General features: G+C 41.6%; 2 protein-coding genes across 2 annotated transcripts in view; both read left to right on the top strand.

The window, feature by feature from the left end:
• LOC114641940 (radial spoke head protein 4 homolog A-like) overlaps nucleotides 1-1044 on the top strand; it is a 48159-nt gene extending 47115 nt beyond the window's left edge. Inside the window, exon 6 of the mRNA XM_028790958.2 lies at nucleotides 702-1044. Coding sequence (XP_028646791.1) covers nucleotides 702-948 — 247 coding nt within the window. The 3' untranslated portion in view covers nucleotides 949-1044. The remainder of the gene's footprint in view (nucleotides 1-701) is intronic.
• The window catches only part of sympk (symplekin), a 581858-nt gene that overhangs the window by 280372 nt on the left and 279058 nt on the right, over nucleotides 1-22428 (top strand). The gene's annotated exons all lie outside the window — the stretch shown is intronic.

A 22428-nucleotide genomic window follows, 5' to 3' on the forward strand; every position in this document is an offset into this window, starting at 1 on the left:
CACAAATATTAGCCCTGCTCTTACAAACCTTATACTGTATGGCACATAACAGAGACATGTGCATTGCATTTGTCATTTCAACAGATGGTACATCACAAACATTAGCCCTGCTCTTATAAATCCCAACCTGCATGGCATATAACAGAGGCTTATGCATTTCATATATCATTCCAACAGATGGTACATCACAAACAATTAGCACTGCTCTTACAGACCTCATACTGAATGACATATAACAGAGACTTATGCATTGCATTTGTCATTCCAACAGATGGTACATCACAAACAATTAGCACTGCTCTTACAGACCTCATACTGAATGACATATAACAGAGACTTATGCATTGCATTTGTCATTCCAACAGATGGTATGTCACAAACCTTAGCCCTGCTCTTACTATCTATCTATCTATCTATCTATCTATCTATCTATCTATCTATCTATCTATCTAAATCCCAACCTGAATGGCATATAACAGGGACTTACACCTTGTATGATACAACGTTAACAAGGAGTTCTGCATTGATTGCTTAGATTTGAGCCTGTCAGCTACTACTTTAGTAAACATCTTACCAAAAAACTAAAATAATAGTTACACAATAGATACATTATTGCCCTGTGAATAAATGGAATCAAAAAAATGATGGATGGCTTGCAAAAAGCCTAAACACTGAACAAACTGCCTATGCTTTAATTGTAGGAAATTTGAAAATTTTTACCTGGGATGGGGAAACAAGTATGTACGTGAAAACTACTGCGAAGAATTGGTGCCAAAACCTCAGGCAGAATACCCCATCGGGCCTGAAATTAACGAGGTGGATGACCCCACACTGGAGGAGGAAGAAAGAATGAAGGCTGAGTTAGAGGAGAAGAGGCTGGCAGAAGAAGAGAATGAAGAGGAGGAAGAGGACGCAGAAGAAGGTGACGAAGGAGACGAGGATGACTAAACTCATGGGGGTAGGTGAACCAGCGTATGACCCCAAATTTTGACACTGATATTACACAATGGGTGACATAAGCAACGTCATGCATAGGGTGAAAAACGTACTGCCCTGTTAGACTCAATAGCTTTCTTCCAAGAACTTTTATTGTTTCCATTGTCTTGTTGCTGCTGACTTAATGGTGTGTGCTTTTAGCCAAGCCTTACATCCACGGACGCTTTCTCATTGTAGCGTTTAGCTATGTGTGCATCGATTGATGAGGTGTTTAGAAGTCAAGGGATGCAGTCAAATTTTGAGCAACCCTTTAAATTAGGTACTACCTATAATCTGGAGCAGTGACGTGTACAGACCATTTGTGTCGGGGGGCAATGGTTCAAAGGGGGAGAAGTGGCACTTCACATTTTAATTCTGGGCACAAATTGAAAATAAAAAGTGGGAACTTAATATTTTTGGAAATGTGGGTGTAACTTTAGGGCCTTTATGATATTCCCAAACTTGGTCAAAAGTAAATCCATGATTGCTGATTAAGTCAGATTGTCAACATGACATTGCAAATAAAAAAAATCCCTTCTAGTTACTGTATATGAGCATTAACAGCAAGAGTTCACATCGTAGTACAGCAAGTCAAAAGATTCTTTTTTCCTTCAAAACAGATACCTATTTTGGGCCAGACATTGAAGACACCACCAGAACCAATCATCTGGTAACACATAGGACCATTAGTGTTGTGCATTAGACTTTCACTGAGAAATTATTACATCATGATCATCTTCTTCTTTCAGCTGCTCCTGTTAGGAGTTGCCACAGCGGATCATCTTCTTCCATATCTTACTCTGTCACAACTATCACTTGCATGTCCTCACTCACCACATCCATAAACCTTCTCTTAGGCCTTCCCCTTCTCCTCTTCCCTGACAGCTCTATCCTTAGAACCCTTCTCCCAATATAACCAGCATCTCTCCTCTGCACATGTGCAAACCAACACAATCTTGCCTCTCTGACTTTGTCTCCCAACCGTCCAATCTGAGCCGTCTGACCCTCTAATGTCCTCATTTCTAATCCTGTCCATCCTCATCAAACCCATTGCAAATCTTAACATCTTTAATTCTGCCACCTCCAGCTCTGTCTCCTGCTTTCTGGTCACAGCATGACCTACAACCCTGAATTACAATGTCAATTTATTTTATACAAGCCGTTCCCCGTGGCTCCACCCGCGTAGTAGTGAAACAGGACAAACTTTAAAAAATTGATAAACAAAAAGGTATCGCTAGCTAAGCAGAGGCAAGGTGCACTCCAAAATGCAGACATAGACCGACTCTCCACTCCTGGCGTTATGCTTCCACCTCCCCACGGCCCGTGGCCTCTGTCTTGGAACAGTGTAAATTTTTTGCTCCTGCAAGTGAACTATGATTCTTAGCGCGATGAGAAAAGTCGCAAAATCAACTGGAATGTTCAAGCAAATTCTAGAAAAAAAAAAAACGATCTAAATCCGTTAAGTAGTTCTCTCGTGAAAAGCGGACAGACAGACAGATGTAGGATTTTATATAGAGAGAGATATGCCAGTATTTCCCAACCTTTGTGGTGTCACAGCCCAGTTTTTGACATGCTAATGGGAGGAGGGGGCTCCCCCTTCATGACTTTATTATCACCATACTCTCCCCCTTTATGAATTTAGTGCAACCAAGTGGGGGTCTCTCTCTTTGAATTTTACTACAACATAACAAACAGGGACACCCCCCTCTGTTAAATTATCGTGATCACCCATCATGAATTTAATGTGATTGACATAGCAGATTTTGAGATTTTGTGCTCTCGTCAGAGCGTTAACATGACTCAGGCGTGATTGTCAATGCTTTTCCTCCTACTGCCACTGCTACCGTGGCCCATAGGTTAGAAAACACTGATATATGCTGTACGTATTCAGAGTGTTTAACAACAAAATCAAAAGAAAAATATCTTTTTGGTATCTTGGTGTTGTCAGGTTTGGGGTTCTATAGTAAAAACTATGATGATGATGGCAACAACATTGATTTTTTATTATTATTTATTTCTATAGCACATTTTCTTACGGTGTAACGGTGGCACAGTGGTTAGCGCTGCTGCCTCACAGTAAGGAGACCTGTAGAGTTTGCATGTTCTCCCCGTGTCTGCGTGGGTTTCCTCCCACAGTCCAAAGACATGCAGGCTAGGTGCATTGGTGATTCTAAATTGTCCCTAGTGTGTGCTTGGTGTGTGTGTGTGTGCCCTGCAGTGGGCTGGCGCCCTGCCCGGGGTTTGTCTCCTGCCTTGCGCCCTGTGTTGGCTGGGATTGGCTCCAGCAGACCCCCGTGACCCTGTAGTTAGGATATAGCAGGTTGGATAATGGATGGATGGATGGACATTTTCTTAAACAGGCTTTACAAGATGTCAAAGAAATAGTTATGAAGAAAAGCAAATTAAAATTAGGTAAGAGTACAAATGAATAAATAACATACAATAAATAAGTAATACTCTGGTGGGCCCCTGAGCAAGGCCCTTAACCTGCAATCACTTCATCCTGGGTGTGACGTTAACCTGCATCCAGGTCTTCCAATTTGCAGGGAAAACCCGGGGGTTAGTGGCAGGACTGGCACTCCAGCCACCATAATAAAACCTCACCCTGTTCCAGTGTGGTGCTGAGGTGTCACCTGTTGCATGGCTGCACTTGAGTCCCAATCCGGGTGGTCCAACGTGTGGTAGTATAATCAGTGCGTGCTTCCAACACACATTAATATGAGAAAGAAACTACTGTGACACTAGAGGGCGCTGCTGCTCCTCAAACCCAATAGACAAACGTCCTAGACACCAGGTAAAAGCACCAAAAGGATATTTTATTCTTTCTCTTCCAATAGTGGTGCCTTGAAGCACCTCCGCCACCATACAAAGGCAATAATAATAATAATAATAATAATAATAATACAAAGAAACACAATACTCTCCTCCACACCTCCCAGCAAGCTCTGTCAACTATCTCCCAACTCCAGCTCTCTTGCTGGGTCTCCACCAGTTCTTTATATAATCCTTAACCCAGAAGCCCTTCTGCCCTCCCATCCACATAACTCATCAGCACTTCCGGGCCCGATGGAGAATTGTCTTTTTCTTCATCCCCATGATTTGGGAGTACTTCCGGGACTATACGGGAAGCAGAAATCCCCGTGTCTCCCTGCAGCATCTCCTGGCGGCACCCACGGCACCCAGCAGGGCTGTGAAGCCAAACTCCATATCCCATGGTGCCCTGCGGGAATCTGTGGCACCGCTCTGCTGCAGGAAAAATCACCATCTAGCGTCCTGGGGGATGCAGTGTTCCAAAGTAGCTGTCTTCCCCCATCCGTCCATTCTTTGGATATCCCAGCCGGGCTGAGCTGCTGGCCGTCTATCACACTACATTTATAAATGGAAGAAGTGTGTGTGTGTATGGAGCAGTCTGCTCTCCTCATGCCCACCCACAGCCACTAGATGGTGCATGCATGCACTTTTAAATTTTTTTGGCACTTGCATGCACCTCAGTTCTCACTACGAAAGACATCTTTGTGTTTGAGTGTGTGTGTGTGTGTGTATAGCAGTCCACTCTGCTAATGCTCATCCACAGTCATGGGATTTGGTGTGAATTCTACAGAAGATGTAGGAGCTCATACAAGTGTGCCTTGCACTTGGTGTGATGGCTCATGCATGCACTTTTAATTTTTTTCGGCACTTGCATGCACCTCACTTCTCATTACGAAAGACCTATGTGTGTGTGTCTGTGTGTGTGTGAAGCAGTCCATTCTGCTGATGCTCAACCACAGCCTCAGGAGTTGGTGTGAATTCTACGGAAGATGTAGAAGCTAATACAAGTGAGATGGCCCATGCACGCTCTTGTAAATTTTTCGGCTCTTGCATGCTCCTCACTTCTCATTCATCCCAAGCAGACAAACTAAGCTTTCTGGTTTATGCATGTTGTACGTTCACACAACAAGCTACCATTTGTCTGCCTGAGTCAGGTTCCAGTTTGTCCCGCTCAATCTGGGCCACAGCTGCATTCGACTACACATCCATCTCAGACAAGATATAACTGTCCTGGCCCATTTAGCTGACGCCTCTGCAAATTCACCAATATAGTAAAACTGCTAGGGAGTCTTCGAGTTGTTTTTTTTGTCCCATAGACCACACGCAGCTAGTAGATATATAATCTACCATATAATAAAACACAAATGTCTGTTAGTGGGTGTCCTGTCCTTGGATCGGTCAGTTTGGCTTTTGGTGACGCAATGAAAACAGGAACTGCGAGTGTTAGACACACAAGGAGGAGAAACAGCATGGGGGGCACGCCGAGAGAGTCACCTTCAAAGACGGAAAGTATAAAACTGGAAAAGAGGTGCCTTGAAAATAATGAGAGAGTCTTTAGGGAATCGTGCTTGAGAGTGAGAGCGCCGGTCCAGGCATTGAAAGCACACGCAGGCCAAAAGACAGAATCCTTTTAAAAGTTTTGCTATTACTTGTCTTTGACAGGTAGTGTGGCTAGTTATTTATGAAACTATTATTGAGGTTCTGGCTCCTGCCTCCTACATACTTGGATAACATGAAGAAAAGAGAACCAAATTTAAAAAAAATGGTGTTTCACTCATTCAAACAGAACCCTCAATATACAAAGTCAATAAAATCGTCCAAAAATCCATCCCTTAAAAATGACCACATCCTTAATTCATTGTGTAAGTGTGCTAATACAGCCTTGTAAATTTAAATTTAATGTCACTCATCAGTCTTTTGAATAGCAGCACCTTTTTGCATTTTACTATTTACACAATAAGACTGTTACACTTGCTTCCCTACTTCTCAGAGTGTTTTTGTTAAAATTATTTAAACATCAGTCCACCTGCTGTATTTGGTGTCCTCACCAGAGCCTATGCCAGAAACAACACTTACAAGATAAAGAATCCCTTTTAAATCAGATGCCACTCCATGACAGTCCACCATCCGTCACACACATGCAGACATATTCCACATCATGTGAGATCTTTAGCAGTAGTAGTAATAGTATCAGTAGAGAGATATCTTGCCTGATGGGTAATTTTTGAAATCTGCAGGTAGCTAAAAATTGGTGGAAGATCACATAAAGACCACATACTGGAGATGAAAGTCTCGGACAAACTCAAGGACTTGAAGAACACTTGGAAAATGCAGTTTGGCAAGGGTAAGTGTAAAGTGCTCTACTCAGAGTGTTCAACTAAACAATTTTAGAATTAAGGATTTCAATCCGGGACCATAAAAAGAAGAAAAAACGTAAGCCGGAAGCCAAGTCAGGTTCATAAACCAAAAAAATGAAACCAATGTGACATCACAATTCAGCAGCTTCACTGGCTCCCTATTAAATATCACATTGATTTTAAGATTCTGCTTATTACTTACTAGACCCTCCATAATTTGGTACCTCCTTATCTTTCTGATCTTCTTCACATCTCCATTCCTTCTCGTATCCATAGATCTTCTTCCTCTATCAATCTTATTATCCCTCCTGCTCGTTTGACTACCATGGGGTTCAGAGCTTTCAGTCGAGTAGCCCCTCGCCTCTGGAACTCTCCCCCTCAAGACATTCATAATATCGACTCTCTCTTCCTACCTTTAAATCTCATCTTTAAGCTGGCTTTATCTGTCTGATAATTTTAGCTGTAAAATTTAAAGTCAGTTTTATTATTGTATTTATTCTGCTTTTATTGTATTGTAATATTTTATTAATTTTATATTGTGACTGTTATTAATGTGCTCTGGAAGGTGTCCTTGATTGCCTATATATAAAATAAATTATTCTTATTATTACTAGGGGGCTTACCCCCTGCTTGCTTTGCTCGCCAACCCCCCTGGCCTACGCTACGTGCCAGCCACTTCACATCTCTGCCACTCGCGTTGTGAAGAGGGGGGCTGAATACACCCCAAGGAGACGCACTCGCTCCTCCGAAACCCCATCCTAAATGGTGATAAAATGGGAAACAAATAGAGTTTTTTTTTTATCTCCTCTTTGCTTGATCAGCTCCTGACTTGCTGCTTCTGCCATGCCACGTGATCTGCATCTCCTGCGGTGCTTCGAACATTTAAAAGCCTGCACAGCAGCTGTCTTTGTCATCTACTCTTTGTCTTTTATTTCCGACCCCGGGCGTGGTTAAATCTCTTGGCACAAAGTCTCGTCTTGTGGGATGTGAGTTCTTGATTTTTTAGTTTATAATTTAAAAACGGAATAAATCTGAAAACCTAACAACATCACATTAAAGTTCGATAAATTCTGAAAAGAATGACACCAAACATATATATGTAGGTTTTAAAATAAGCCTGATTTAAAGAGTGACCAAAAAACGTGACATAAAAACGTTGCACTTTTAGCCTTAGGATTTTATATAGAAAGTGGATTATTATTATTAAACCAGAAACGAAACCATAAACTCACAATCGTTGAGTTGAGGCAAAGTGTGATGACCAGGACTATACTAATAAATACACGTGTGAAAGTCTATGCAGTTTGTCCGAACCCCTGACAAACTGGAAATGCATGGCACTGACCTTTTGTGCCGGCGCAGTGGGGACATCTTGTACGATTTATGTCTAAAACTACATCCTCCTTACCACCTTCTCTGACCTTGGCATCATTGGGACTGCCCTCAAGTGGGTTGAGCCCTATCTCTTGGGCAGATCCTACTGTGTGTCCTGGCATGGAGAGATGCCAACGGTCCACCAGGCTAGTGCTAGGCCTTCTCCTCTTCTCTCTAAACACTTCCTCGCTAGTCCCATCTCATCAAGTCCCATGGTTTTCCTTAGAGCTATGCTGATGATAGACTGCTATACTTGATCCCCCACCAAAGGAGGAGCATGTGATATCATCTAGAATCTCTGCATGTCTTACTGATACTACAACCTGGTTGAAGGAACATCATCTCCAGTTCAACATGGAAAAGATGGACCTTCTTGTTTTCCTATCTCAGCTGTCTCTTCAGCACCCCAAGTCTATTCTACTCAGTTTATTATTGCCAACACCTGCCAGTGTTGCTATGGTCCCTCGATCGTGCAGATTCACTCAGTACAATATCCACAAGATCAGACTTTATTTGACAGAGTATGAGGCACAACTGCATACTGGCTTTGGTTGTGTCACATTTGGACGTTTGCAACTCTCTGCTGGCAGCAGCACTGGCATGTGTCACCAAGCTGCTGCAGATGATTCAAAATGCTGTGGCACGTCTGGTGCACAACTTGCCCAGGCGGGGACATGTCACACCTCTCTTCAGATCACTACACTGGCTTCCTACAGTGGAGCAAATTAAGTTCAAAGCTTTGATGTGTGCCTACAAAGTAATGAATGGTTAGCACCTACAGTTAGGTCCATAAATATTTGGACAGAGACAACTTTTTTCTAATTTTGGTTCTGTACATTACCACAATGAATTTTAAATGAAACAACTCAGATGCAGCTGAAGTGCAGACTTTCAGCTTTAATTCAGTGGGGTGAACAAAACGATTGCATAAAAATGTGAGGCAACTGAAGCATTTTTTGAACACAATCCCTTCATTTAAAATTCATTGTGGTAATGTACAGAACCAAAATGAGAAAAAAGTTGTTTCTGTCCAAATATTTATGGACCTAACTGTATGTACATGAGAGGACCAAAAAATTCCCAGAATTGTTCAAAAATATCTTACAACCTTTTAGTCACTGTGGAAATAATCTCCTTGAATTGCATAGTGCTTGTCCCCACACTTCTTCCAATCCTACTAACATCTTTTGTTATTGTGTCTACAGGCTCCTGTGATTTTTTTTTTCCTTGGATTTATAACGCGGTAACAAATTGTCTTCCCTTCAGTCTTAGAATATGTGGCACAAAAAGTAGCTGCAGGGAGCGAGATCAGGTGAATACAGGAGATGATCCCCAGAGCCAGAAAGGTGATCTTGAGACATGACAGTACTCTGACAGTGTGGGGATATTAACTGGTTAAATGATTAGTAAATAATAAACAAAATGAAAAAGAGAACATTCTAGTACTGAGTTCCCAGAATATTCTAGGATTAAGTAGGAGTTTAAGAACATTCTATTAGTAGGTAGGAAATTCCATTTTAGCCCTTTTGATGACAGAGACTCGGCTAAAAAAAAAGGAAAAGATGGCACAAAACGTGCAGCTGCCACCATTACTAGGCGTTCCTTGACGTCTTAAGCTGACAAATGAACCTGAACAGTTGAAGTTGGAAGACCTGGTAACGGAAAGATCAACATCCTGCTTTGATATCCTTATTGTTACTTTGTTACGTACATATTGTGGCCTGTCCCTGCATGGGACACAAGTGCAGCACAACCTGTTTTTTATTTTGGCTATGGGAAACACTTTCCTCATTTCCCACATTCTCAGCACAGTTACAAATCATAATAGTCTCAATGAAGTACCTTCTTCTCCTTTTATTTTCTCTGTCTCAGTCCACCTCCACTCCTTCTCTAGCAAGTGTCATCGTAGGTGGAGTGGTGGCTCTGAGGCTAGGGATCTGCACTGGTAATCGGAAGGTTGCCAGTTCAAATCCCGTAAAATGCCAATAGGGACTCTGCTCTGTTGGGCCCTTGAGCAAGGCCCTTAACCTGCAATTGCTAAGCGCTTTGAGTAGTGAGAAAAGTGCTATATAAATGCAAAGAATTATTATTATTATTATCCTCTTCCTCTCGTCTCTGGCTCCTCAAGTAGTGGCAGCGGGCTTCTTTTATGTAGCACCTGGGAGTACTTCCAGTGGTCAATTAGCATGGCCAGGAGTCACTTCTGGGTGAGGTGGAAGCCTGACAAAGTAGCTGGCACTGGTGGCACCAACAAAACCTAACAGGGCCGTCTGTGCCAAGCTCCAACTCCCATGGAGCCCCGTGAGAGTCAGACGCATTGTTACAACCCAGGGGGGTTGCTATCTAGTCCTCCGGGGGAGAGAATGTTCTCTCCCGGATAAGGGTCCCGGGCCATCCACCACAATACACTTGCACTGGGTTCTTAATGGGTTAAGTGATTAGTAAACAAAACAAAATCAAAGAAATGAAACAGAACATTCTAGTACAAAGGTGGGATTCCCAACACATTCTAGTTGTAACATTCTAGTAGTAAGGGGAAGTTTCAGGAACATTCCAGTAGTAAGTAGGAGTTTCAATATTTTTTCTAGTTTAATTGCAGTCTGGGGGTCTTTTCTGCCCACTGCTATCAGGCAATTTAATTCTTCTTCTCAGGGTACTCGTTAAGTTAATTTTGAAATATCTGCACAATATGCATTTATTTATATATTTTAACTAGGAGGCTTAGCCCCCTGCTCACTTCCCGAGCCCACCACCTCCACCTTACCCTGGGGCACGCCACGTGCCAGCCACTTTGCATCTCTGCCACTCGCGTTGTGAAGAAGGTGACTGAACGCACGCTTTGAAAATGCTGTGCTGCGTGTTCTGCTTCTCGCGCAGTGCGTCGATCATTTCAAAGCCTGTACAGCAGCTGATCTCACTTTGTTTGCTTACCCCCCAACCCGGGCGCGCTAAGCACCTGCCACTTTGCGTCTCTGCCGCTCGCGATGTGAAGGGGGTGGGTGGGGGGCTGAACGCATGCTAAGGAGATGCGGAAGGATCAGCTGCTGTCTTTCTTCTGCTGCTGCTACTGCCGAGCTGCAAGATTTGCATATCGTGCTGCGCATCGATCATTTAAAAGCCTGTACAGCAGCTGTCCTTCTGTCTCACTGCCTTGTCTCTCGTGGGACGTCCGAGCTGATAATTACTTTCCTTATTTTCTGAATTTGCACATAGATAATTATTGTTCTCTTGTGCATCCTTTTTTTGCCTTCTTTTCTCTCCAACGCTTACGTGTCTCTTTTCGACGTGCTGCACTTTCTTCTTCATTTAGTCGTACACGTGCCATCTAGAACGTATAACATTTTTAAGAGCTGGGAGCACATGAAGTGTGTCTGCCAAAAGCATTCCAACAATTGCGAGGTTAGATGTCTGCGAACTTGTTTTAAATTGTTTGTAAGTAGGGCGTGATGTGCAAAAGTCACCGTCTCACGGGTTTTGCTTCCTAAGGTTGTAACGTCTAGTCTCGCGTGACGTCAAAGTGTCTCTCCGAGATGATCACGTCTCGAGCCAAGATTTTTTATATAATAGATAGATTTATTTACTGATTGGCTTTATTATTTGTCCTGTAAGTCTGTATACAGTAATCCCTCGCTATATCGCGCTTTGCCTTTCGCGGCTTCACTCTATCGCGGATTTTATATGTAAGCATATTTAAATATATATCGCGGATTTTTTGCTGGTTCGTGGATTTCTGCGGAAATGGGTCTTTTAATTTCTGGTACATGCTTCCTCAGTTGGTTTGCCCAGTTGATTTCATACAAGGGACGCTATTGGCAGATGGCTGAGAAGCTACCCGGCTTACTTTTCTCTGTCTCTTGCGCTGACTTTCTCTGATCCTGACGTAGGGGGATTGAGCAGGGGGGCTGTTTGCACACCTAGACGATACGGACGCTCGTCTAAAAATGCTGAAAGATTATCTTCACGTTGCTACCTTCTGTGCAGCTCGAAGGGCACGTATTGATTTTTTTATCTCTCTCTCTCTCTCTCTCCCTGCTCCTGACGGAGGGGGTGTGAGCTGCCGCCTTCAACAGCTTTGTGCCGCGGTGCTTCGCATACTTAAAAGCCAAACAGACATATTGATTTGTTTGCTCCTTTGAAGAGGAAGATATGTTTGCATTCTTTTAATTGTGAGACTGAACTGTCATCTCTGTCTTGTCATGGAGCACAGTTTAAACTTTTGAAAAAGAGACAAATGTTTGTTTGCAGTGTTTGAATAACGTTCCTGTCTCTCTACAACCTCCTGTGTTTCTGCGCAAATCTGTCTCAAGCATGACATTCTAAAAATAACCATATAAACATATGCTTTCTACTTCGCGGATTTACTTATTTCGCGGGTGGCTCTGGAACGCAACCCCCGCGATGGAGGAGGGATTATTGTACTCTCGATTTTCCGAGTGCCATTGTGTATTCCAACTAAAGGTGGGCGGTATGACCAAAATTCTATATCACGGTATTTTTCTAAATTCTGCCGGTTTCACGGTATTAGACGGTATTTTTTTCCCCATGCATGAGTGGATGTTAACCACATTTTCCACTGCAATTACTGCAGTAGACTGGCTAAGAATAACCTATTAGACTGTTATGAGAATTGTACATCGTACAAAAAGACATTTTAATGTGCACACAAGTATTAATCCAGGTTTGCATGGCCCCATAAAGTGGTAGTTTTCAAGGGGGTGGCACTAAAGAGAAGGAATCACATTGCATGACAGATGCAGTCAAAATATAGAACCTTTAATTGAACAAATTTTGCAAAAGCTTAAACTATGATTTTGACAACATATTTTCAACCATCCAAAGAGGCATTTAGACTTAGTAAAATATCCAGAGGTGTTTGTCAAAAGTTGGATTGCACTGAACATGTCTTAGAAAAGGAATAAATAGTAAATATTTTTTGTAAACCAACTACACTTTCTGTTAATGTTAACAATCTCTGTCCACTGTCACGTTAAAGTGACTTTTTAAACAATTTTACCATCGTTAAACTGCATAATATTTAAACTAATAAATAATAACAATAAAATAAATAATAGTAGTATTACTGATAGTAGTACCATTACTTCAAGGCTTCAAGCCCAGGTGCATTACACTGTATTCACCAAATTAAAATAAAATAAAATAAAACAAGTGCAACTTGGTGATGACATCTTACCAACTGTACCATCATTTAGGCAAACTGCATTAATATGGACCTTGCTTCAAGCTAAGCTATATACATAAATAATAAAAACTGCAACTTGCATTTATAATGCTGTTTGTGGTATAGCCCTATGGAAGCGCATTAGGGCCACTGCGAAGAAAAAAAAAAATATGGACACGGAAGAAAAAAAACAAACTATATGTCGAGAATAAATTCGACATGTTGACTATAGCCAGGTTTCCATCCAAGGAGTTTTTGCGAAAAAATATTTAGCGCTTCAAATTTTTTACCGATATAGCTGATGGAAATGCTAATTATCGATAAAATGTTGTACGTGTCGACATAATATTTTTCCGTTTAACTTTAGCGCATAAATTCCATGTCGATACTTCAGATGTCGCAAAAACTACATTGGAAACGGTTTTTGTCGGAAAAAAGGGCTTTAACGCAAATAAATGTGTCACATTTTCATCACGTGCAATCAAAACGAGAATGGCGGAGCGGCTCGCATGGTCTGATGAAGAGAGTTTTTTTTTTTTGATTAAACGTCGTTATTTTGTATTAATTCAAATTTCAGTTTTAATTAAAAACCTTAAGGGAAGCAGGTTAATTCAGTTGTTATCGCACTGTGAAGGGATGTTGAAAGGTAGGCTCTCCTGTACAGATCCGATGCTGCAAACACAGCTGCATCATGGGCACTTCCAGGAGTGCCAACGCAAATGTCTCGTATCATGCACCTGTCATCAACAAGGGCCTGGAGAACAATAGATGGCCACCCTTTGCGATTAATGTAATCGCGGTAGCCTTCCGTCGGGGGAAGAATAGGCACATGCGTGCCATCCAGCGCACCGTAAATCTGTGGCACAAGATGCACCAAGGAATTGCGGTATGCAATTTCATTGGCCTCCGCTACAGTCGGAAGTCTGATATAACGCCGCATTAATTTTTCTTTAATAGCGGTGCACACAGCATATACACATCGATGGACGGTAGTTTTACTAACCACGAAAGTTTCTCCAACTACTCTATACTCGGCACAGGTTGCCAGCTTGTAAAGGGCGATGGCAATCCGCTTTTGGGTTGGAACCGGTGGTCGGTGGCAACCTGTGATGGGCGCAACATCAGGACTGATGAATCCACACAACATGTCAAACGTCGGCCGTGTCATTATAAAATGTTGCAGCCAGAGATTTTCTGTTAAGTGTATCTCCACCACCTCCTCCCAGAAGGTCTTATTCCGTCGTCTCTCCCATACCCGTGGGTTTCGTCGCACTGGTACTTTCTTCGAGCTCTAGAGCTATTCAGACAAGCAACTGCTTCATTCCGCTGTCGTCTTCGGATATTATGTACAATTCCAATTATTTGTGAAACTGAAATAACAGTAAGCTGGCAAATTTCAAAAAACTGTCTGAATAATCTCTCCATTTCTTTGTTTAGTGGAGGGGGTGTAACGTGGAAAACAAAAGGTAGATAATTTGCGACATACACAAAATTATGCATGGAAACGGCTCAAGGGCAGATTTTTTTCGCGATACAACAAAAGTTATGCGACAGTTCGTTTTGGGGGGGGGATGACGTCATCACGCACACCATTTTATCGATAAAAAGCCAGTTTGATGGAAACAGGCTGGAGACAGCAAATTTCGCACATTTTTTTTACGTATATTCTGTTTGTCGATAACAAAACGTCGCAAAAAACTGGATGGAAACTTAGCTTATGTCAAGATTAAAGTCGACATCTCCACTTTATTCTCATAGTTTATTTTATAATTAAAGTAGAATGTTGTAAACTAAACTTCATCCTAAAATCAATGTTTAATTTACTAGATTTTCTCAAACCCCGTCACAAGTTAATGCAGCACATCAAATACTTTGTGTTAAGTGTTCCCCGACCCAGTCGTTAATCACTCGCTTCTTAAACTGACTTCCTCCGCACTAAGAGCAGGCGCCTGAAGCAATCACCGCACAGATAAACGTCTTTGTGAAATTAAAACTAGTTATTAACTTAGCCGACGGAGTGTTCAGAACTTTAAAAATATCTTTGTTATACATGTTTAATTATGCCATCCATTCAAAGTTGCGCCCATCTCTGAACGAGTCGCCACCACATCGCAGGATCAATACAAGCAAAACATACACTAGCACGTACAAAAACAAGTACAACTTGGCTTGCAGTATTATCCAGTAGTATAGAAACAGTATTTACACATCTGACCTTTTAAAACTAAAGCATCTCCAGGCGACAGACGTGACTGCTTTTTTTCGGCTCTCTGTCCATTTTCACCGCGTGGCATACCTATGCTACCGCCCACTATTTGGTGGTGTAGCAGTGAAAAAGAGCCCTAGTGCAACAAATCTGTGTTTAGCGGTGTAGCAGTGAAAAAGGTCCCCACTTGAACAGTTTCCCGCTGCGCCATGTTCCAAACGTCATTTAGGCAATTTAAACCGGTGTTGCGGTATAAGAAAAATCCATATCATAAAAAAAATAAAAAACGGCTTTCGGTATGAACCGGTATACCGCCCAGCACTAATTCCAACCTCACATTTTTACTTCCTTCTTGTAATACTTTACATTTTCTGACAAAATTTCACCTGCCACAACTCTGCCCAAGATTTTTTTTGCCAAAGTCCCTCTGTTGATGGTTTACGTGATGGTGTAAAGCCTGCAGTGGCCATCATTTCCAGAAATTCCTTGTTGTCTTAAGCTTGCAAATGAATCTGCAAAGCTGAAGTTGGAGGATAATGGTAACAGAAAGAACAACATCCTTCTGTGATGTCCTTATGACAAAAGATACAATTCTTAGTCATTTCTCAAGAGATGATCCAACCTTCAATGAATTTTGTGAACTGTTGGCACGTATGATAAGTCTCATTAAAAAGTACAATGACATAATGACAAAGGACGAGGAATAGAAACAGTTTATTCTTTGCATTGCAAGAATTTTCGAACGTCATCAAAAATGGTGCTAATGTTGTACAACTACAAGTGAGGAACTGTTGTTTGGCGGAGAGGTGGCTCTGAGGCTAAGGATCTGCACTGGTATTTGGAAGGTTGCTGGTCGAATCCCCGTCACTGTCAAGAGATCCTACTCTGCTGGGCCCTTGAGCAAGGGTCCTTAACCTTCAATTGCTCCAGGGGCGCTGTACAATGGCTGACCCTATGCTCTGACCCCAAGGTGAGTGTGAAAACTAACAAATTCCTAACACAAGAAAATGTATAAGGAGAAATAACTAAAAACACTGCTGTTCTAAAGTTGATTTTCATTAAAATGTGTGTTTTTTATACATGATATAGAATAAAACTACCCTTGTGGTAAACCTGAATCTTTTAATTTATTTTATTCTTTTTAGACCACCCTAATGCACACCTTCATAATATGGGAAGAAAACCTGAATACTTAGAGGACAAACCCATTCCAGAAATGTCAGGCTTCACACAGGCAGTGATCAGGCATAGGACTTGAACCTGGTCTGCTGAGGGAGCCATGCTCTTCATGTTACTCCAAGTCAATAGAGTTTCTCAGAGTTAATAGTCTCCTTTAATGTGTTAATTTCTGTATGGTTTGTATTACTTTTGGTAGCAAGTCCTAAGACCAGTGATGGTCGAAGCTCATTTGGAGCCATATACATAGAGGGGGGTCTGTAGCAAGTAGTCAGTATTAGACTTCAATAACCTTCCTCCTTGGTGTCCAGAGCAGCTGCCCCTTTAGTTACATAAACATCATCCCTCTGTGTAAAGTCAACGTTATGTACACTGAGGGGCACTTCAGTTGCATAAGTGCACTCTAGACCTCGAGAGGAACCCCTTCCCCAAGTCATTGAAGTCTAGTGATAACATTTCTGCTCCATTTATTAAAGATAATGGAGAATAATGTGTAATTTCCACAAGCTCCATAAACTTTTCACAAACGCTGACCCTAATTGATTGACCAGCTCAGGCAGTCATCACCATTCAGAAGCTTTGGATGCGTATGCCACCCTGTGAGGCTGCTCATGTCTCCCCTATCTAAATCCGCCACTGCCTATGACATCTATTTGATCCATTTGAACTGAAATTTTACATAACTAGGGAGCTTTGCCCCCTCCTCACTTTGCTTGCCAACCCCCAGTCAGGCGCTATGTGCTAGCCACTTTGGGGTTCAGCTGCTCACGTATGGGGATGCGGATGTACAATTTAAACAGATTTTTATTTTCATGGGAATTGTTACATAAGCATAATAGAACTAACTATTTTACACTACAGCAAGTAATTAACCATATTAAAAAATTGTAAAACATAGCAATTTGAAAGTAAATTATGTTTCATGTCGCGTTAGAGTTATTTGTTGCGTTATACAATTTAATTCTGTTTGGATTTGAAATTAACTCACAAATACTTTTTAAACTTAAACTTTTAATGTAAAAGTTCTGTAAAACGTTTTCGTCAATATCGCATTGAATTTTGATTCTGTGTTTGGACTTTCATCATGACAATGCAACGTATAACTGCCCGTGAGTGAATTTCATTTCTTTCTCTCTAATAAATAAACTGACTTTTTAGAATGTTTGTCTCTGCTATTTGTTAATTGTCTTTAGAAAAGCTATTCTAACGGGAAACTGTAAACATTTTAATACGAATGGCATGTCAAGATCTCCTTTGTTGTGTAAAGTTATCTGCAGAAGACGTACTACATTACCTTTCTTGGATACATCCTTCTTTCTACAGTAATTTGTGTGGTGGAAGAATAGGACGGTGTTAACAGTTGTAGATATTCTTCGGGATATTGTAAGTTGATGTTTTCATCTTCCGCACAATCACCACCAACTGTTTCAGGATAGTCTATTGATACACATTTAACCAATTTGCCGTGTAACTGATCGACAATTTTCATGTTAATTCATTTGACTTCATCGATTCTCGGTGCTAGGATTGCCTGTGTACTCATTTCTTCTGTTGATAACCCTTCGGGATTGAAATTCTTCAATAAGATTTGGACATAATAAGTCTTTAATTGGGGTGAGGAAAACATAAAAATTTATAAGAGCCAAGAGCGCAGGAGCGGTGTCTGTCAAAAGCATTCACACAAATGACAGGTGAGAGGGCTGTGTGAGGGGTTGAATATGATTGAGAGGAGGGAGTGATCTGAAAAAATCTCATGGCCAAAGTCTTGTCTTGCGGGAAATTATCTCTTTGAAAAAGTCTCGTCTCAGGATCTCCTTTTATAATAGAGAGATATGAACAATCACAAAGCAGTTAAAAATTTAAGTAACAGTTCAAATTAAACAATAAGAAATCAATAATGTCCGATATTTCTTTTTAACACCGTTTTTAATCCCTTCGATCTTCATTTTATTCCCTTAAATAGGTATTCAGACCCTGCGTTCTAGAATTCTGTGCTGGCTGAGCCCTAAGTGTATGTTTCAGTGGGATCCCTGGCTGGCTGGCTGGCTGGACAGCTCATCTGGTGCCTTCCTTTAATGCTTTTGTCGTATTGGTAAACGTGCCCCACAGTGCCAAGTTGTGTCCAGCAGTCATGGAAGTAAACAAGAATAAAAGGTAAGGTTTTCTTTAATTTCTTGATTTGACATGTTCATGTTTCTTCCCAGTTCCTTCCCAGCTGTAATGTCCTGAAGTGACTGGGCAGTTGCTACTTCATGAAATTGTGAGATTTAACCCATGATGAAAAAGGTAGCAGCCCACCATTTGAATTGGAACAGCACTAGCAAATAACAAGGTTTCCAAATTTTCCTAACTCCCTACAATAAACTACACAACAGGCTATTTCCCAAAACAGAGACTTTTTAGAATCTCAGGAACTTGTGTAGCTTTCCCACCACAGGAACTTGAGCCATTTGTAGTTCCTGGTACTTTTTTTTATAGCTCTTACCTTAGGGTATATACTCTTAGTTTAACCAGAAGCTATCACGGGTGGGGCTCAGGGAATTAATTCTGCTGATTGCTTGACCACAAGCACTGGTGCTATCTAGCAAATCTGTTAGAAGTTTGGACTTTGGAGTGTCCTGGAGAGTGTGCACTGCATCACTCTTTATAGCTGCCTCCCTGGTGTGCTGTGCCATGCACCACATCGAAGAAATAATCACCCCGTGAAGGCACCACCACTTTGAAGTAATAAGGTGGGGTGCTCCCAGTGAACTCCGGATCGCAATGCAGTTTGCACTGTTCACCTCCCTGGTGTGCCACACACCGTGCCATGCACTGCATGAAAGAAATAAACGGAAGGGTCCCGTGACTTCTTAATGCGCCTCACTTTGCTCCGCATCGAAGCAATTACCTTCCCTGTGAAGTCACTATCACCTCGAAGAAATAAGGTGGGGTGTCCCCCATGAACTCCCAAATGCACCCCGCTTTGTACCACATCACTCTCATCTGCATGTCTGCTACATGTTCCCTCTTCCCGTTTGGGAGCCTCTTGAACCCAACACCATTGATAATGTAATGGGATGAGCAGGCAGATGAGGACAAATCACACATGGGAGCAAGATGATGGTGTCCCGTGCTTTTATTAACAAAAAGGCTAAAATAGTGTTCAGATAAATAGGGCAGTGCTCCAAAAAGGTTTCAATAAATAAATAATTCATAAAAACAGGTGAAAAGTGGAGGTCAAAATCCCAGTAAATAATTCCATTAAACAAAACAAATTTAAAATACTAGCTGGAAGCTGTCCTTTTTAAAAAACCTGGTGCCTTCTCCTTTTAACTGGTGGCTCCCCTGCTTCTCCCATGCGGGCCATGCAACAGGGGAGTCGCCCTATCCGCGGGTGCAGCTGACTCTCAACTGGTCTGGTAGCCTTCCGTCCCCTGGCTACGTACAGCTCACTCGCTGGACCAAAACTCCCCAATGGCCAGGGCACTCATGCTGGGGCTCTCCATCCCAAGCGTCCTCGACTCCTGCTGCCTTGTCTCTGCCTTACGCGGCGAACCGTTCATGATCCTGGTCACTCCTGCTCCTCTGAAAAGCTCATAAGGATTGACTCAATCCATCTGCCCGAGTTTTGGCCTTACACCCTGTCAAGGCCCTCCTTCCAACTGCCTGCCTTTGCTCAAGCGAGTCTGCTCTCTCTCTCTCTCATTCACTCGCTCCAGCTTTTTTCTCCTCCTGCCTTCTTCTTTCTCTAACCTCCGTTCTATCTTGTTCCTTCACTTTCTTTTCCCTCTCGGTCTCTTGTGCCGTCCCGTACTTATATGGCTCTATGGGTGCAGTGTCTCAATCACGCACTGCAGAAAGCCAATGAAGCAACTGAGAAAGATCACACCTTCACGTGCAGGTGCGTCTCGCCCTAATTATCTCATTAACTCCCCATGGTCACACGAGCGCATGCACAGAGACTGACACGGCCAAACAGATTATTTATTAAAACTGGCCATTCGTTTGGAGCCATGGACCCTCTATATGACAACGTCACATATCTTGCAAAAAAGTGACAGTTCCTGTCGTGCGTGGGGAAGATGCAACATACAAAAGTGGCCAGAGACCACAAGTAGTTCAGGGCCTAATAATAATAATAATAATAATTCTTTACATTTATATAGCGCTTTTCTCACTACTCAAAGCGCTCTCCACACAGGGAGGACCTGGGAAGCGAACTCACAATCTCCTTACTGCAAAGCAGCAGCACTACCACTGCGCCTACATCATACGTTCCTAAAACCAAAGTTCCTGCAGTTGGAAAACACCTTTGGACTTCAGAGTAGAGATTATTTTAAATTGTTTCATGTGATTACCAACACCTTTAAATCTATTTCTAAGATTCATATAAAGCTACACGTGTTGTTGGCAGCACTGCCTCCATGCTGGGTTATGTGCTGCCATGAATGAGAACACAAATCTCAGTGATGTTTAGATGTACCCTCATACAGTACACCTGCATTGCTCGCATTTCACACAAAAAGCACAACCTCGGGGTTTAATATGCAATTATTATATTGTATTCTGTTTGTGAAGCCAAATACAAAATTCTCTTTTTGCAATAATTTGAAATTCGGACATCTTTATATCTTCGAATAAATACATTTTTGTTCACCTGTAGGCCTTTTTTCCATTTACTTTCTTATTAGGTGTTTTGCATATGCAGTAATGCACAAAGCACCTATAGCAATAGCTGTGTCCAGCTGTCTGTTCGCACGAAGCAATTCAGCCCCCCCAAGACCAATGTTGTTAAAATGTGGCACATTTATTCTTCAAGAAAAATCGTCAAGACGCTTCAAGTTTTGTTGAGATATCTCAAACAGATCGCACTATACAAACTTGTGAAATTTCAAAATCTCCCACTGAAAATCCTTGCTCAATTGGCATATTAAAATAGAGAAACGTCCCGTGCGACTTCAACTACAAATGGTTTACTGTTTCAACTCACGTGGAGAGTGGTTGCTTGATCTTGTTTATTTTCTCATTTTACTTGTCTGACAGCCACTCAGATGCCCAATGCAAGTGAGTGAGGTGCAAGACAGAGCACATGCACAAGCAGCTCACACAGCAGCACCCTTCTTCTGCTGCTTTAGGTAAGTTAACCGTATGTTTTGTTGTACTTATTCCTATGTGACCCTGTTTTCTACTTTTATAATCTTTATTGCGTAAATTTTACCAAAATACCTCAAATTCCATACAATTTACACTCTGTGGTTAGCACTTCCTCTGCCTTCCTTTCTTTATGTATAACCCCAAGCAATTAGAGTGAAAGAACAAGCATGAGCAAGAGCTATGCATTTAATGATATATTACACTGGTCAACAAGCATTTTGCTACTGGGATTCTTTCACCTTTACTTTAACAGGTTTCACTTGCTGACTCCAAATCTGAAAGCCATTTTAGTCCAGCATGTCCTGTTTTTTAGTTATGATGTTCCAGGTCCTGGACAACTAGGGTGACTGGACAGTAAAAGCGATGCATTTCAGCATTTAAGAAATAAGTTTGGTCTCGAGAAAAGTGAAGCCAAAATTAAGGTGTTTTTGTTGGCCCTGAAATCCGTGAACTGATCCTTGACGATGAGTTCAAAAGGAAACTGAAGCCAACTGAATCAACACCCTCTTTCGAGCGGGTAGTCCAGAATTTTCTTGACAGTCACAGAGCAGAGAATTATACTGAGCTTGTGGAGAATATGCTGAAAGTATATTAGCTTAAGGTAGCCAGAATGTCACTGAAGACGCATTTTTTACATTCTCATCTTGACTTTTTTCCACCAAATCTAAGCGATGTCAGAGATGAGCATGGGGAAAGATTTCATCAAGATATAAAGGTGATGGAAAACTGATATCGGGAAAAATTCACTCCGAGCATGATGGGCGACTACTGTTGGTTCATGCAGAGAGAGACGGATGTGCAGTACAAGCGCAAAGTTAAGGGCCTCCAACATTTTTGGGCACACTGACCTCACTTTTATATTGAAGTAAATTGACATAAATATACTTTGATGTGTCTCTGGTATCATCTTCTAGTTTGTTTTCAGAATAAACACATCAAAACAATTTTGGTGGGCCAGAGTCCAAACTCCAGATATCGTGTTATTATATTGATATTCGAAAGTGTCAAAACATCAATGATGCGTATTTCAAAAACCTGACGTGTTAGCTTAATTCCGATTTCATATATGAAACCAGTGTGAAAAACTTAATAGAGAGATGATCTGAAGTTCCCAGAAGCAAACAAAAAATATTTTTTGTAGACCAGTGTTATAGATAATAAATTTATATTATTTACAAATATACATCCATCATCAAAAGTATGGAAGTATTGTG

The sequence above is a fragment of the Erpetoichthys calabaricus genome, chromosome 1 (assembly GCF_900747795.2).
Source record: "Erpetoichthys calabaricus chromosome 1, fErpCal1.3, whole genome shotgun sequence".
Classification (NCBI taxonomy): Eukaryota; Metazoa; Chordata; class Cladistia; order Polypteriformes; family Polypteridae; genus Erpetoichthys; species Erpetoichthys calabaricus.